The following is a 15007-nucleotide window of genomic DNA, read 5'->3' as shown; positions in this document are numbered from 1 at the left end:
CTAAAAATCTTAAGCATGGTAAGGCACTGTTACAACAATGCTGATGTTTACATCTTAGCTGTTTATCCAAGAGAACTATGATGTCATTGTAAGTGAATTGCTATGTGTTTACAGCATACAAGCAGATCATGCTTAGATGATTATGTCTCGATTAGAAACAATGTAGCAATCATTGTAACTAAGATGATACAGTGGTATGAAAAAGTATCTGAACCTTTTGGAATTTCTCACATTTCTGTACAAAATCACCATCATGTGATCTGATCTTTGTCAAAATCACACAGATGAAAAAACTGTCTGCTGTAACTAAAACAACCCAAACATTTATAGGTTTTCATATTTTAATGAGGACAGCATGCAAACAATGACAGAAGGAGGAAAATTAGAAAGTGAACCATCACATTTAATATTGGCAGCAATAACTTCAACCAGACGCTTCCTGTAGCCGCAGATCAGTCTGAAACATCGATCAGGAATAATCTAAGCCCATTCATCTCTACAAAACTGCTGAAGTTCAGTCAGATTCCTGGGATGTCTGGCGTGAATCGATGTCTTTAGGTTATTCCACATCATCTCAATGGGGTTCAAGTCCGGACTTTGACTTGACCACTGCAGAACGTGTATTTCGTTCTTCTGAAACCATTCTGAAGCTGATTGTCTTGTTGCAGCGTCCATCCTCTTTTTTAGCTTCAACCTTCTGACAGACGGCCCAAGATTCTCCCGCAAAACTTTTGACTTCATTCTTCCATTAATGATTACAAGCTGTCCAGGCCCTGAGGTAGCAAACTGCCCCAAATCATGATGCTCCCTCATGAGTATTCTGCGCTGAATTCTTGCAGTCATCTTTGGTGGACGGCCACTCCTTAGGAGAGAAGCAACAGTGCCAAACTCTCTCCATTTGTACACTACTTCTCTGACTGTCGTTTGATGAACATGCGGACTTTTGGAGATGCTTTTGTATCCTTTCTCAGCTTAATACAAATCAACAATCCTTGACTGCAAGTCTTCAGACAGCTCTTTTGACCGAGCCATGATGCACATCAGACAATGCTGCACATCAAGACAATTCTTAACAGGTGTGTGTTTTATAGTGGGCAAGGCAGCTTTAAACCATTCATCAGTGGTTGGGCACACACCTGACTTAAATCGTTTGGTAAAAATAGGTTTCAATTGCTCTTTAAGTCTCCTCAGGTACAGCGTTCACTTACTTATTTTTCCCCCTTCTGTCATTGTTTGCATGCTTTCCTCATTAAAATATGAAAACTTATAAATGGTTGGGTGGTTTTAGTTAAAGCAGACACAGTTTCTGCATATATGTTATTTTTACAAAGATCAGATCACATTTGATGGTGATTTTATGCAGAAATGTGAGAAATTCCAAAAGATTGAGATACTTTTTCATACCACTGTATATCAAATGCATTATCTAGTTGGCTGCCATTGACAGTGTTAGACGTCCAGTCTATTTGAGGTGGCAGGGCTGATTCACTGTGATCCTTTCTACTTAAAATGGATCGGATGTCTACTAGTGACAAGCTTGTTTAAATCTACAGCAGAAGGATGAAAAACATGATTGGATGTATGTCATCGTTAATGGCACTGAAACTGTACGACAAGTTCAAGTACATTGACATGAATACACTTCACAATTGCATCACCATGACTTGTTTGCAAGTCCTTACTCTGAGAAAAGTGAGGTTCCGACTGCGGTCGATGCTTGTGATTTCGAGGTTGCCCATTACAACTTCACAACTCTCGTAGTACTTCCTCAGGGTGCGATATTGCTGATCCAGGTCTGACAGTGTACTCAGCTTGTTCTCTGTGCCAGCACATACTGGGGAAATAAAAAGTGACATAACAGTGTTACTTCAGTTATAGCATTGGCTCACATGGTCATGTAAATTTCTTTGGAAAACCGTTTAGAAAGTGCAACTTAAAGATGGATTAAAATATCTAATATTTTCTTGTTCCAAACGTAATTGAATCAATCTACATAGTATGTCAGTCAACAAACCAATCAATTGCAAATTGGTTTAAAATCCAGATTATCTACAATAAACATCCATCTTCTTTTTTAGGCCATAAACTAGTTGAGAAAATCAAGAATCATGTTCACCCAATCCACATGATTGCCATTTTTTTTTTTAATCACAATCAATAAAGACAAATAGAATTGTTTCAAATCCATGCAGAACCATTCCAATGTGACCGGGATACTACCCATACGAGCTAAGAGTGATTAGCTTGGTTGCACATAGCATAATGTGCTGCTCAGGAATGATATATGGCAGATCTGGGTGTTTTCAATAACAGTTGAAGGAAGGTTGGGGTAGGGGGCCATAAAGTGAGGATAGGTATAATAAACTGTTATTGAACCCTTGAGGCAGGCTACTGAGATCAAAAAAGGAGGATATCACAGTGGGATGCCTGGTAGAATCAATTTTATTTTTATTTACTCATTGGCTGCCATTGACAGCGATAGGTGTCCAATCCATTTGAACTGGGAGCTGCAAAAGGATGAAAAGAGCCACATGATTGGACGACTATCATCGTCAAAGGCACTGATTGAGTTACCTATTTTACTTCACAAGGATACTTTTACCCTGCTTGTCTTTGTAAACTGGACTAAGGCTACGTCTACACTAGGATGGATAATGGCTTTAAATGTGTAATTAGTTGGACTATACAGCATGTCGGCTACACTAGTATGCCTATTATCCGGATTAGTTGTTAGATGGATAATGTAGGCGGGTAATTTTACCCGCCGCTTAATATGGACTGCTGTCTCCATATAACAATCAGATACTAAGGAAGTGACGTCATTCTGTCGCTATTTTTAGTGCGGCATGACGGCATCATAAACAACGGAGGTGGACGATCACGATGTAGCATTCCTGCTCCTTTTTTCTTTTCCACACATTTTTCTTGAACCTTCAAACTACGTCTCAATAATATCCTTCAATTCAATGCCCATATGTGGTCCTCCCATCGCGGATGACGCGGAAATTAGTGTTTTTTTTTTACAGAGCTCGTCTCCCGTGTTGTCTCTGAATAGCCAGCTGTGGGACTGGCCCCTCCCAATTCAGTATATAAATATGCGTAGGGGAAAACGAAACCCCGAAAAGTGACCTGCGTGGTTCCCCCCAGTCAAAGAAGCGTGCAATCAGTTTTTTTCCATGACATTTCTGCCTGTCAAAACTGTCCCACTTCCAGGATCGCCACTGTTATGCACAAGCACTCCTGCTTGCGGCTTTCAGGAAATATACGCAGCGTCACACCATATACTTCTATTTGTTATTTTCCAAGTGTTGAGAGCGCAACTGAGCATCGACTGTAACATCCCAAACGCACCTTAAGCGTAAGTGTGGACAGGTATAAAAATAGTCTGCAAAATACCCTGGAGAAAATTATCTGTTCTAGTGTAGACGTAGCCTTGAGTTAAGTGAAATTTAATGAAAACTGTTCTCAGTTGTGTGAAATTGAATGTGATTAAGAAGACAAAAAGAAACACAAAAAAAAATAATGTATCATCTACGTAATGTATCATCTTAAAAAGATGACTGGTCCTGACCACTAAGTGAACCATAACAAAACCATCTGGGATATGTGAAGCATGTTTTCAGCAAGTGTGAACTGTTGCTGGTTTACTGCAAGGGTCGTTGTGATGTCATTGCACGCGTGAGTATGTATAGGCTTGCTGTAAATAATAGACCTCAGCATGAATTTCCCCCCTATGCATGCACGAATGAATACATTTTTCTCATTCGCTATGTCACTGGGATGTTGCATAAAACAGTCTGTGATCTTTGTATCGGTTTGACCTGCCCATCAACAGGGAGTCAATAAAGCTGCTGTGCTGAGGAAATCGCAAAAACAGATGGACCGTCATATATTTTCAAAATATGTCTGTCACATAGAGGGAAGTCAGTTATCTGTTTGACTGCTTTAATCCGCTTGCACACTTGAAATAAAGGAAGCAAAAAAAGATTTATTTTCAGTATATAAAGAATAAATACTAAATGTAAAAATGGACTAGGAAAATAAGCCATACTGTGGTGCCATTATTGGTAACTAATGACAGAATTATAGTCTTTTATATAAATGCATATGTTTATTAATTTATTTGGCCTTGTAATTTAAATTTAAAGAATTTTTCTAAGGTTTGAATACTGCTGCTTAGGAAAAGGCAGATTAATGTCATCCCCAAAAGTATTTAATTCAATTTCAGATATCATTTTGGTAGGCTAACACACTAAAAAAATAACTAAGGTGGATGAATAAAAGGAGTGTGAGTGGGAATGGCGCATCTGAGGTCATAGCAGTCCTTAGTCTAATAATCCAGATGAGTTTTCGTGAGTAAGTGTGAGTTACAAGGCACTAATACTAATGCTAATCATGGTCTACATTACAGTCCATCTGCTGAGCAGTTTAAAATTAATCTGAAACAATAACTAGCTGAGAGGCTGTCATAACTATTACACTTTGGCTTACGGTCATCAACCAGCAATGTTGTCTCTGCCTCCATATGGTTCGCCATTAATTCACATTTATGTTTGATAGGTCATATAACCTCCCTAGAGGAAATGTGCCAGTAAATAGGAAACTGTTGATGCACCCTCTGATGAAGAAATAATGACCAATTTTTGTTAACGTGAAGTAGAGCTGCAACAGTTCATCAAGTAATTGAAAACTAATTGATTACGATATGAATCAACAACTATTTTGGTTACCAATTAATTGTTTAATTTCAAATTCAAATTAAAACTTTCATCTGTAAATATCTTCTTGTGTGTTAAATCAGAATAAGACATAGAAAAGAAAAACAATGATTAGCATTAGTCATTATTGTCTGGCATGTTATGGACGAAACCAGTAACAATCATAATTTATGGTAAAATAGTTTAACCTTTTATGAAAATTATTATTATTTGCAGCTATAATCTGAATAACAGGCATGTGGTTAAACCAATAGGATATACTGTAATATCATGACACAATTTTTTCATTGCAAGGTGTTTTATAAAGTGTATTAGTGTGTGTGCGTGTTTGCATGCTCTAAACCTAATGCATGTGTGCTTGTTCAATCGCCTTGAGCTATTTTGTTTCCAGCAAACCTGCTGATGAACTTGATTGGTTCTCAGGGGATAGCAAGGGGAAAAGTAGACATTTGTAATAAATAACACAAAACACTTTTTAATGTGTACTTGTGTTGAGTCATGCTGCAAAGACACAAGATACATCATAGAGTATATGTGCACAAATTACACACACCCATTTGACACTTTTTGGGGGGTTTTACACATATGCATGCATATTTTAGAAAGAAGTGATTGCTTAATATTATAAACAGTTTTAAGTGTGAAATATTTTTGCCCTTTGTTTCTGCAACAATGACAATATTTTAAAGTACATGTTTTAATACAGGATATCCCTAATTTTAAAACCTTATGAATCACAATCATGTCACTGGATATAATATATGCAATGGATGAACCAAGAAATTACTGCTATGAAAATGCCTAATAAGGGAGTGGAAAGTAGTCTATAGTAGGCTAATGTGCGGACGATCTATCTTTATAAGCACTGACCGAGGGAAGAGGCTAAATGGCTTTAGCATTAAAAGGAATATACTGTATAAGCATGTATATGAGCTTTTCTATGCAGCCATTGCCTTATTAACATTCATCCACGTGGTCAGATTCACTGCACGGACTATCACTTGTACAATTGGCCATGGAGCAGTTCTGCCGGGCTAGTTGTGTTTAATGCACAATGCTGAAAGGCTCCTCAAGGGTACTTGTCAAGGGTCTGTGCGTGTTACCCAAACACACATACCAAACCTTTTTCCAGGCTGTCTAGGGATTTGGTACTGCAGACCTCCTATCTAACCCTGTTTCTCTTGCCTCTGGGCTTAAGCCACTTTTTGCCCTTTTTTGGTTTGTTTTCCATTGCATTGAGGAGGTATTCTATCAATTAAGCTAGAAGGTCTGATATCATTTATCCCTCTACCCCACGCCGATTTTCAGCTCCCACGTGTGGTCCAAGCCATGAATCTTAATCTGGTATTCAAACTGCTTCCATCAATTATGTTGGCTGCTACTGCTAACTTTTTCCTGGCTCCCATTTTTCCCCATTAAAAAAAGTCCTTTTCCCCACATTGCTGAAACACCATTGCCTCGATCGCTTACGCAAAAGATAATTTCTCAGCAGGCTTGCAAACATGCTGCTTACCACTCTTTGAATAGATACGTATATGCGGGCTCGTCCAACTTAACTGATTTGTAATTATCTGTCCGTGTGCAACTTCAGATTCAAAATCATAAGGAATATGATAATCTGTAAATTATTTGTCAGGTTTGGTGTTTATGCTGCACATGCTTTATCTTGGTTTTTCAAAATACGGCAACTTGTTTGGTAAAACTGATCGGATACCAGTCTGATCCTCATATTTTTAAAACGGTAAAAGTAATACAAAAATTAATGCAACCAATTCATGACAAACCTTTTTTTTTTTTGTTTGTATTAACGTGAGCTCTGGCGTTAACTCGTCAAGAAATGCTGTTCACAAATATTACACGATGATCAACAGGCATGTTGCGATAACAAATTTTAGTAGGTGATATATTTTTTCATAAATTATTGCCGATATGCGATATCATTGTAATAAAAATAAATAAATAAATAAAAAAAAAAATAACCACTGATGTAGTGACAATATATCCTAATAAATCAACCATTCAAATGCAATAAATTGTCATTCTTAAATGAGCCAAACTATATTAAATATAGTATTTAAAAAAACAACAACAAACACAAAAGCGCTATATAAGTATAACACCATTTACCATTTACACAGTGAATAAAGAGTCATTTGAAAGCAAGCTAAGTGCAGAATATGAAATAGGTGAGAAACCCAATGCCATTTTTGTTCTCTGCCAGTTAGAGCCCATCAAAAATGTTTATTTGTTCCAAAATGACTGTCATCATGTCCTGCATAGGACATATGTTGGCAAATTTGAAGCCAAATTATTAATTTCCAATCAGATTTTTCATAATGGGTGTCATTAAAAAGCCATTCTTCGTGTAAAATCAGAAGTATGTGTGATTGACTCCAGAAATCTTTATTCACAAGTTGATCAAGACATGCTTTTATTTTTAAAAGTTCACTGGAAGTACGTTTGCTAAGCCGCTAACCGTAAGCATTACACTCTTAAAAAAAAAAAAAAGTGTTCTCTTTTTTTCATGCAGTGGTGTCAGTAATACATTTTTCTTTTTTTTCCACATCGTTTGCAAATGCTGTAAACAGCGATTTTTCTTGTTTGAAAAGTCACCGTTTAACCACAATTTTGGAGAAGACTGCCAATGTTTTATAGCAGGCTAAAAAGTTTAGTACATTGTCTTTTTTCCATTAGCCTCAAGGTAGCAATGCTTATGTTTTACAGTGTTTAATATAGATGTGCTTCCTTATTATGTATGTCTGAACTTTAATTGTACGGTGTGTTGATGCCCGATAAACATCTGTGAAAGGAATTGGAGTCTCATATGCAATCAACAAGCACGGGTGCATAGTGCAAACACATATAAAATAATAAAATAAAATAAAATGTGCAAAATAGTGCACACGCAAACACAGGCATGCATAAATATATGTAAGCATGTGGCGATAAATTACCGCTCTCATTTTTATTTACCGTGTGATAAATTGACTTATTGCATATAGCAACAGGCTTATCTGTCATTACTTTCTAAAACAAGGGTGGGGAGTTAGTTCACAAATAGCCGCAATGAGTACATGTTTTTATTCTAACCGAACAATAGGACAGTTGATTGCAGTCAAGTGCTGTTTCTTTCAGCAGAACCCTAATTGGTTAAACCGTCTGTGCTGCATCAGGTGTAACAAAAACTTGCACCCACTACGGCCCTACGTGGAATAATTGCCCATACATAGTAGTAGGAGTAGTACCTCACGGTGGACACTTTTGCCTAGTGGTATATTTTACAGCAGCAGAAAAGTGTGAAAATGCTGATAAGAACCATGAATACTGGATCGGATCTTGTGACCAAAACTGATACAGACCAATACTCCACAAGTAGCCGTATCGGATTGGGGCATCAATGCGACAGTGGCGGGTCAAATCCCAACTGGGCCGGATTGCAATGATTTCGACCTCCAGCTGTGATATGCTTGCCTGCTAAAAACACAAATGAAGTTTCGAGCTCTCTCCTCACTCACTCGAGCCCCTGAAAACCAGGCCCCCTAAAGATGCACCGTCAGTGATCCCCTCCCCCCTGAACTCCTCCCTTGCACTACTATCTATTCAAGGTGATGCTCAAGTAGTTTATGCTTCGCTTATACAGACATATACATAAAAACAAATAAAAATAACAAATATGTAACTTAAAACTGAATAGCATGTCTTAGCACACAAATAAAATACACCTTGTCAGATATTGACATAATTGTCCATGCAAGAGGATGCTTGTTACATTCTAAAGCGCATCTGAAGTTGTCTGTATGATAAGACAATTTATTCCATTAACCCACTGGAACAGTCTGACAACCAGTCAGGTTAAATGTTTACGTGTAAGACATCAAGACGACAGGAGAACACAGCTGGAGGCATTTGATTGTCCTACCATGTCATCCTTATCTTTAGTCTAAACAGTCTATAATGAGATTCACAAAACATTTACATATTCTTTTTGTATTGGAAATTGGATTTTAACAGGAATAGCCATTTAAATTACTTAACAAAGCTGAGCAGAGGTCCGGCACTGTTTGAAATGGAATTGCATACAAGACCCTTATAAAGCAAATTGCCCAGGACACTTCCTTTATTGGAACAGTGACTAGGTTTGCACTTTGCATGCACAAATTACTTGGGAACTAAAATAATTTGCACTTTTAACGTTTTCACACTGAAGTTTGGTAGAAGAATAGTTTTATGTCACTGGTAAAAATCGTAAAACAATAGCCAGGGTGTCAAACTTTTTTTGCAGGTCACAGTAGTTTCCTTTGGCAGGCAATTATGTTGGTCTACCTATATAAATTTGGCTCACTTCGCTGCCAATGACGGCGCTAGAATTTGGTTTTAAGAAGTTTTTTTTTTTTTTTTTTTTAATAAGAAATGGGGACAAAATCATGAAACATTTTATTTGTATTTAATTTCTTTAGAAAAATGTAATGTGGACTAGAACATTTTGACATTTTTTTTTGTATAAATTTTAAGTATTTTAAAAGATGTACTTTTCAATCACCCTTATATGCTGTTGTATATATTACTTGCTGCTGTTCTTGTGCTACAGTCATCTACAAACCACATTATTTATACTATACCTTGAATATTTTATGCATTTGTTGTGATTTCAGAAATAAAAATATTTCATTGCTAATCAGATTAACAATTAAAAATGTATCTCCATGCTGCCGCTTACAAAGAGTAAACCTGTAAGGCCGAGCATTCCACTGTGGACGGCAAATTCAATGTTGCTCGTAATCCATGTTGTTATTAGGAAGAGACAAATACAAACACAGGTTGTAATGCAATATCAGACGGAGCAATAAATAACAAATGTCAGAGGGCAGCTGTAGTGAAGCAAAGTGGAGTATGATTTCTCTGAGTGAAAAAGTGTAGGCTGCAGTGATATAGTACACACTGCATCATACTGAGAAATCTTTCTAATATTTAGTCTCATGTATAACTACTGGACAGTATATACAATTGCCAAAATCTTTTAAATTGCTCAGTAGGTTTTTATATAACAAGCCTACTGACAATGCAAAACACAATAACTGTGTACGTGCAGTATATAAAAATGCATTGCCTGCCATTGACAATAATACAAATCCAATCCATTTAAACTGGGTGGACTTGCTGTGAATGTTCATCTTTCAGTGCTATTGAAGGTGCTAGATGTCCAATTCCTTTTGACTGGGAGGGGCCTCTCCAACTCAAAATGAATTGGACATCTAGCGCCATCAATTAAGCCAATGAGTAAAAAACAAACAAAAAGTATTCTTTGAATACGTAAACATTTTGATCCTCCTTATTTCAATCCAGTGTTTTTTTTTCATCAACAATAACTACAAAAAAAATATTTTGACGACGAACAAATTATGATGAAGACGTCACAATGACGAGCTAAAAACGTGGCTTGAGAGACTAGAACATAATGAGATGAATGCCAGTTTTCTTCTGACGAGAGACAACGAGATGTAAATGTGACATAGTTTCTGTTATATGTTCACAATGCGTGACATTTTCATATTGTACGTGGAGTACGTAATCTTGCATCTTAGCAGTGTTTGGGTCGTGTCACTCATGTGAGATGTGCTGTGCCTCTCCCTCACTCTCCTCAACGGAGTTTAGGATGTGTCTCAAGCTAGGCTGTGCTCCATCTTGCTTGTTTAGAAACAGGGTAAGATTTGTTTTCTTATCTTGGCAAGAGAGAATATAAAATGATGCTGTAGTATTTCAGACGCCAAATGTAACTCTAAGAAAGGAGGAGGTGGGGTTGCCAGTCTGATCAGGGACAGTTTTCAATGCACGAATATTTCATGTGGTCAGTTTGATTCCTTTGAATATATTGTCATTCAGCTAAAAAGCCCTTGCAGAGCTGCCTTGATAACAATTTACAGACCACCAAAGTATAACACAATATTTTTTGATGAGCTTACCAAAATACTGTCTTCCGTCTGCATGGACTTTGATTGTGTTGTTTTAGTGGGTGACTTTAACATTCATGTTGATAATCCTGAAGAAGGATGTGCTAGAGAGCTTTTAAATATTTTGGATACATTTGGTTTATCTCAGCATGTCACAGTTCCAACACATAACAGAGGGCACATACTGGACTTAATAATATCCAAAGGTCTTAACATCTCTGAGGTCACAGTGAATGATGTTGCTCTGTCTGATCACTACTGCATTATGTTTAAAATGACCACCCCTGTCCATCCTCTGAAAAGGGAAACAGAGGTGATTAGGAAGGGTTACATAAGTGATAACACATGTGCGTTATTCACACAGGCCTATGCCTCATCATTAACCCCTACAATAGCTCCAGTGGAAGAACTTGTAAATAGTTTCAGTTCCAGTGTGATGACTGTAATGGACACTATTGCCCCGATTAAGACAAAAACTTTGTCAAGAAAGAAGAGGTCACCCTGGAGAAATGCCATACTTGCTATAAAACAAAAGCAAGTTTGTAGACGAGCAGAACGCAGATGGCGAAAAAACAAACTCCTAGTTTTTTATGATATCTACAAAGAGAGTCTTCGCAAATACAACCAGGAACTGAAAAATGCTAGACAATCATATTTTTCAGAGATCATTAGTAGAAACACCAACAATACTCGCACACTATTTTCTGTTGTTGACAAACTGACAAACCCACAAGCATCAATACCTTAGGAATTGGCATCTGAGGTGTCCTTTAATAATTTCGCAGCATTCTTTACACACAAAGTACTAAAGATTAGACAGATTGTGTGCAACTCCGGATTAACAAATGTTACACTAAACGCCTCCCAAAATGTCCCCCACGTCAATCTTAGACAGTTTAGCCTCCTGGACTATGCCACTTTAACAGAAATTGTGTCGAAATCAAAGCCCACAACATGCTGCCTTGACATCCTTCCTTCAAACTTTTTCAAAACTGTTTTTCATTGCATAGCCCCAGACATCAGATTATAAATACTTCCCTCCAAACAGGAGAGTTTCCTCAGACTTTAAAAACTGCAGTAATAAAACCTCTCCTAAAAAAAACCTAATCTGGATGTCTCAACCATTAGTAATTACAGGCCAATATCAAATCTGAAATTCCTGGGGAAAATTATCGAAAGGGTTGTGTTTGAACAGATCCAGACTTTTATGATGCAAAACAATCTTTTTAACTCATTTCAGTCTGGATTTCGGCCACAACACAGCACCGAGACCGTGCTTATCAAAGTCCTAAATGATATTCGTCGGAATACCGATGCTGGCAAATCATCTGTTCTGCTACTATTGGATCTCAGCGCAGCATTTGACACGGTTGATCACAACATACTACTCAGCAGATTGGAACAGTGGGTAGGGCTTACTGACACTATTCTTCAGTGGTTCACATCCTATTTACATGATAGAGATTTCTTTGTGTCAATTGGAAACTATCAGTCAGAACGAACCAAATTCACGTGTGGAGTCCCTCAAGGGTCAATTCTTGGACCACTCTTATTTAACATCTATATGCTTCCGTTAGCTCAGATAATGGAACAGTATGACATTTCCTATCACGCCTATGCAGATGACACACAACTGTACATTTCTGTGTCCCCACATGATTATAGTCCCTTAGTCTCCCTGAGTAAATGCATTCGTCAAATCAATGAATGGATGTGCCAGAATTTTCTCCAGTTAAATGTGGAGAAGACCGAGGTGATCATTTTTGGGCCAAAAAAGGAAAGGTCAAAGATAAGCAGCCAACTTAGCACAATGTCACTTACAGCTACAAATCAAGTCAGAAACCTTGGCGTAATTATTGACTCAGACCTAAAATTTGATAGCCATCTAAAGTCCGTCACTAAATCCGCTTATTACCACCTAAAAAATATAACCAGAATTAAGGTTCTTCTGACTCAACAAGACATGGAAAAACTTATGCATGCATTCATTTTCAGCAGATTGGACTACTGCAACGGTATATTTACAGGTTTTGATAAAAAATCAGTCAGGAAGCTGCAGCTAGTACAGAATGCTGCAGCCAGAGTCCTCACAAATACAAGGAAGCTGGACCACATTACACCGGTTTTGAAATCGCTACACTGGCTTCCAGTGAGTCAAAGGATAGACTATAAAATACTACTGCTCGTCTACAAAACACTTAATGGCCTTGGACCAAAATACATGCTTGACTTGTTAGATTCCTATGAGACATCTAGACCCCTAAGGTCGTCTGGAACGGGTCTTCTGCATGTTCCAAGAACAAGAACCAAGCAGGGTGAGGCAGCATTTAGTTATTATGCTCCTCACCTCTGGAACAAGTTACCCGAACGTCTGAAGTATGCGCAAACTGTTAGCTCCTTTAAATCAGGGCTAAAAACGCTTTTGTTTGGCACTGCATATCCATAACTGTCTATATATTTCAACCTACCTGCCTTCTATTCCTCTTGTGCTTATCTCCATTGCTGATTTCAATGATTATTATTAGTAGTAGTTTTTGCTTTATTTTTATTTTTGTTTTATTTTTATTTATTTATTTTTATTCTGTGATTAAATGCGATAATTTGTCTTGGTTTTTACGTTGTGTTGATTTAAATGTGATTTTTATGGTCTTCATGTGATGTAAAGCACTTTGAATTGCCTTGTGTTGAATTGTGCTATATAAATAAATTTGCCTTGCCTTGCCTTGCCTTGCCTCTTACTGTTAGCGTAGCATTCATGTTCGTGTTAGCATTAGCTTCAGAATAGCGAGTGTCCTCTTAAAACACTTGTCAGTAAGTCTAGAGTCGAGCCAGCTGGTGAAATGGCATTAAGCCATTAGCCCACTTCAGTGGTTTTGTTTGGTAAATAAGCAATTATTTGGAAATACTCATTACTTACAAATTCTAGTTAGACTCAAAGAATAGCTAAAAAAGTAAAAAAAAATAAAATTAAAAAAAAAAAATCCCAGACTTCCCAGTGTTTAGACGTTCAGACATTTTTTTTCATACAGTCAGTGGCTTCCAGGTGGTTTTAATTCAAAATAATCAGATGTACTGCTTTTCCTGTTGAGTGTGTACTATCATCACCAAGTTGGCGTTGTCCTTGTCGACGCTAAAATATGTGCTCGTCTGTCTGTCTTCATTCGAGATTTTTGGAAGCCTTTATTTATTTTTACACTAAACCTTTTGAATTTTACAGACAAAAACATCATGAGTAACTATCGACTAAAACTAGACAAAATTTGTATGAGATTTCATCGACTAAAACTAGACGAATACAGTACGAACACATTTTGAAATGAGCAAAAGTGACTAAGACTAATAAGTATTTTCTTCCAAAAGACTAAGACTAAAACAAAAATTAAAAGGGCTGCCAAAAACATATCATCATCATATTGTGGATTGTATTAGAAGAATATTTGCATACCAATTTCAATTATTTGTACAGTAAATGAGTATTCAAATTACTACTACTGTACTATTGAGCATCATTATTATTATTTTTTTTTCTACTACCACTCTGAAAGAAACCACACAATAAGAGTTTAATATTAATTTTCCAGAATCACAGCCTAGGGATTAGGTATGCTCTTCTGTGGCAAGCCTGTTTGGCAGCCATACTTATCTGCGACGACTTACAAGGCTTACTAAACATTAGCGTGCAATTATCTTTGATGGTATAACTTTCCTTCTGGCTGTCAAAACACAATGATTCTCTGTTTGGATCTTTTTTTTTTTTCCTCCCTCAAAACACAACATGAATATTAGAGTCCAAGGAGCACAGAGAGAATGAAAATGTCATCAAATTAAAATGGATTCTCAATAAAGCTGATGGCATAGTACAGCATTTTTGAAAACTTGATTGATTTTTAAAATCATCTGCATCATTCATCATACAAAGATATAGATTGGGCAAAGATTGTTTTGCCACAGTTGTCGACAGGGTCTAACTAAATGATGGCTATACCGCCACTGAAAAGAGTTTGCTGTACACAAAACACAATATAAAAACATTTTTTAGCATATTCAAATATTAAACTAAAAAAACGTATTCTAGGTGTGTTATGTATGCAATGGATTTTGGAGATGCGTGTATTAAACACACTGTACTAGTAGGAGAATGAAGTATAATATACAGTAATACGGTCTATTATTTACATTACATTTATATTACATTTCTACTCAAATAATTTTTTGTACAAAATTCAGGTTCTTTCCTTTGTAATTACATCATTAACAATGGATGCTTCAGTAGAGCTTTAACTCAATTATCCAAACTCAGTGCATCTCTTTTTTTTTCCAAACCCTCTTATCACCAATTGG

At 36.9% G+C, this 15007-nt stretch overlaps 1 protein-coding gene across 1 annotated transcript in view; it reads right to left on the bottom strand.

Annotated features, from left to right (window-relative positions):
* Positions 1-15007, bottom strand: part of LOC130927226 (receptor tyrosine-protein kinase erbB-4-like) — a 453841-nt gene that overhangs the window by 217682 nt on the left and 221152 nt on the right. Inside the window, exon 2 of the mRNA XM_057852903.1 lies at positions 1683-1834. Within this exon, the coding sequence (XP_057708886.1) occupies positions 1683-1834 (152 nt within the window). The remainder of the gene's footprint in view (positions 1-1682; positions 1835-15007) is intronic.

This window comes from Corythoichthys intestinalis, chromosome 12 (genome assembly GCF_030265065.1).
Source record: "Corythoichthys intestinalis isolate RoL2023-P3 chromosome 12, ASM3026506v1, whole genome shotgun sequence".
NCBI classification, from domain to species: Eukaryota; Metazoa; Chordata; class Actinopteri; order Syngnathiformes; family Syngnathidae; genus Corythoichthys; species Corythoichthys intestinalis.
This window is presented reverse-complemented; position numbering and strand designations above follow the sequence as displayed.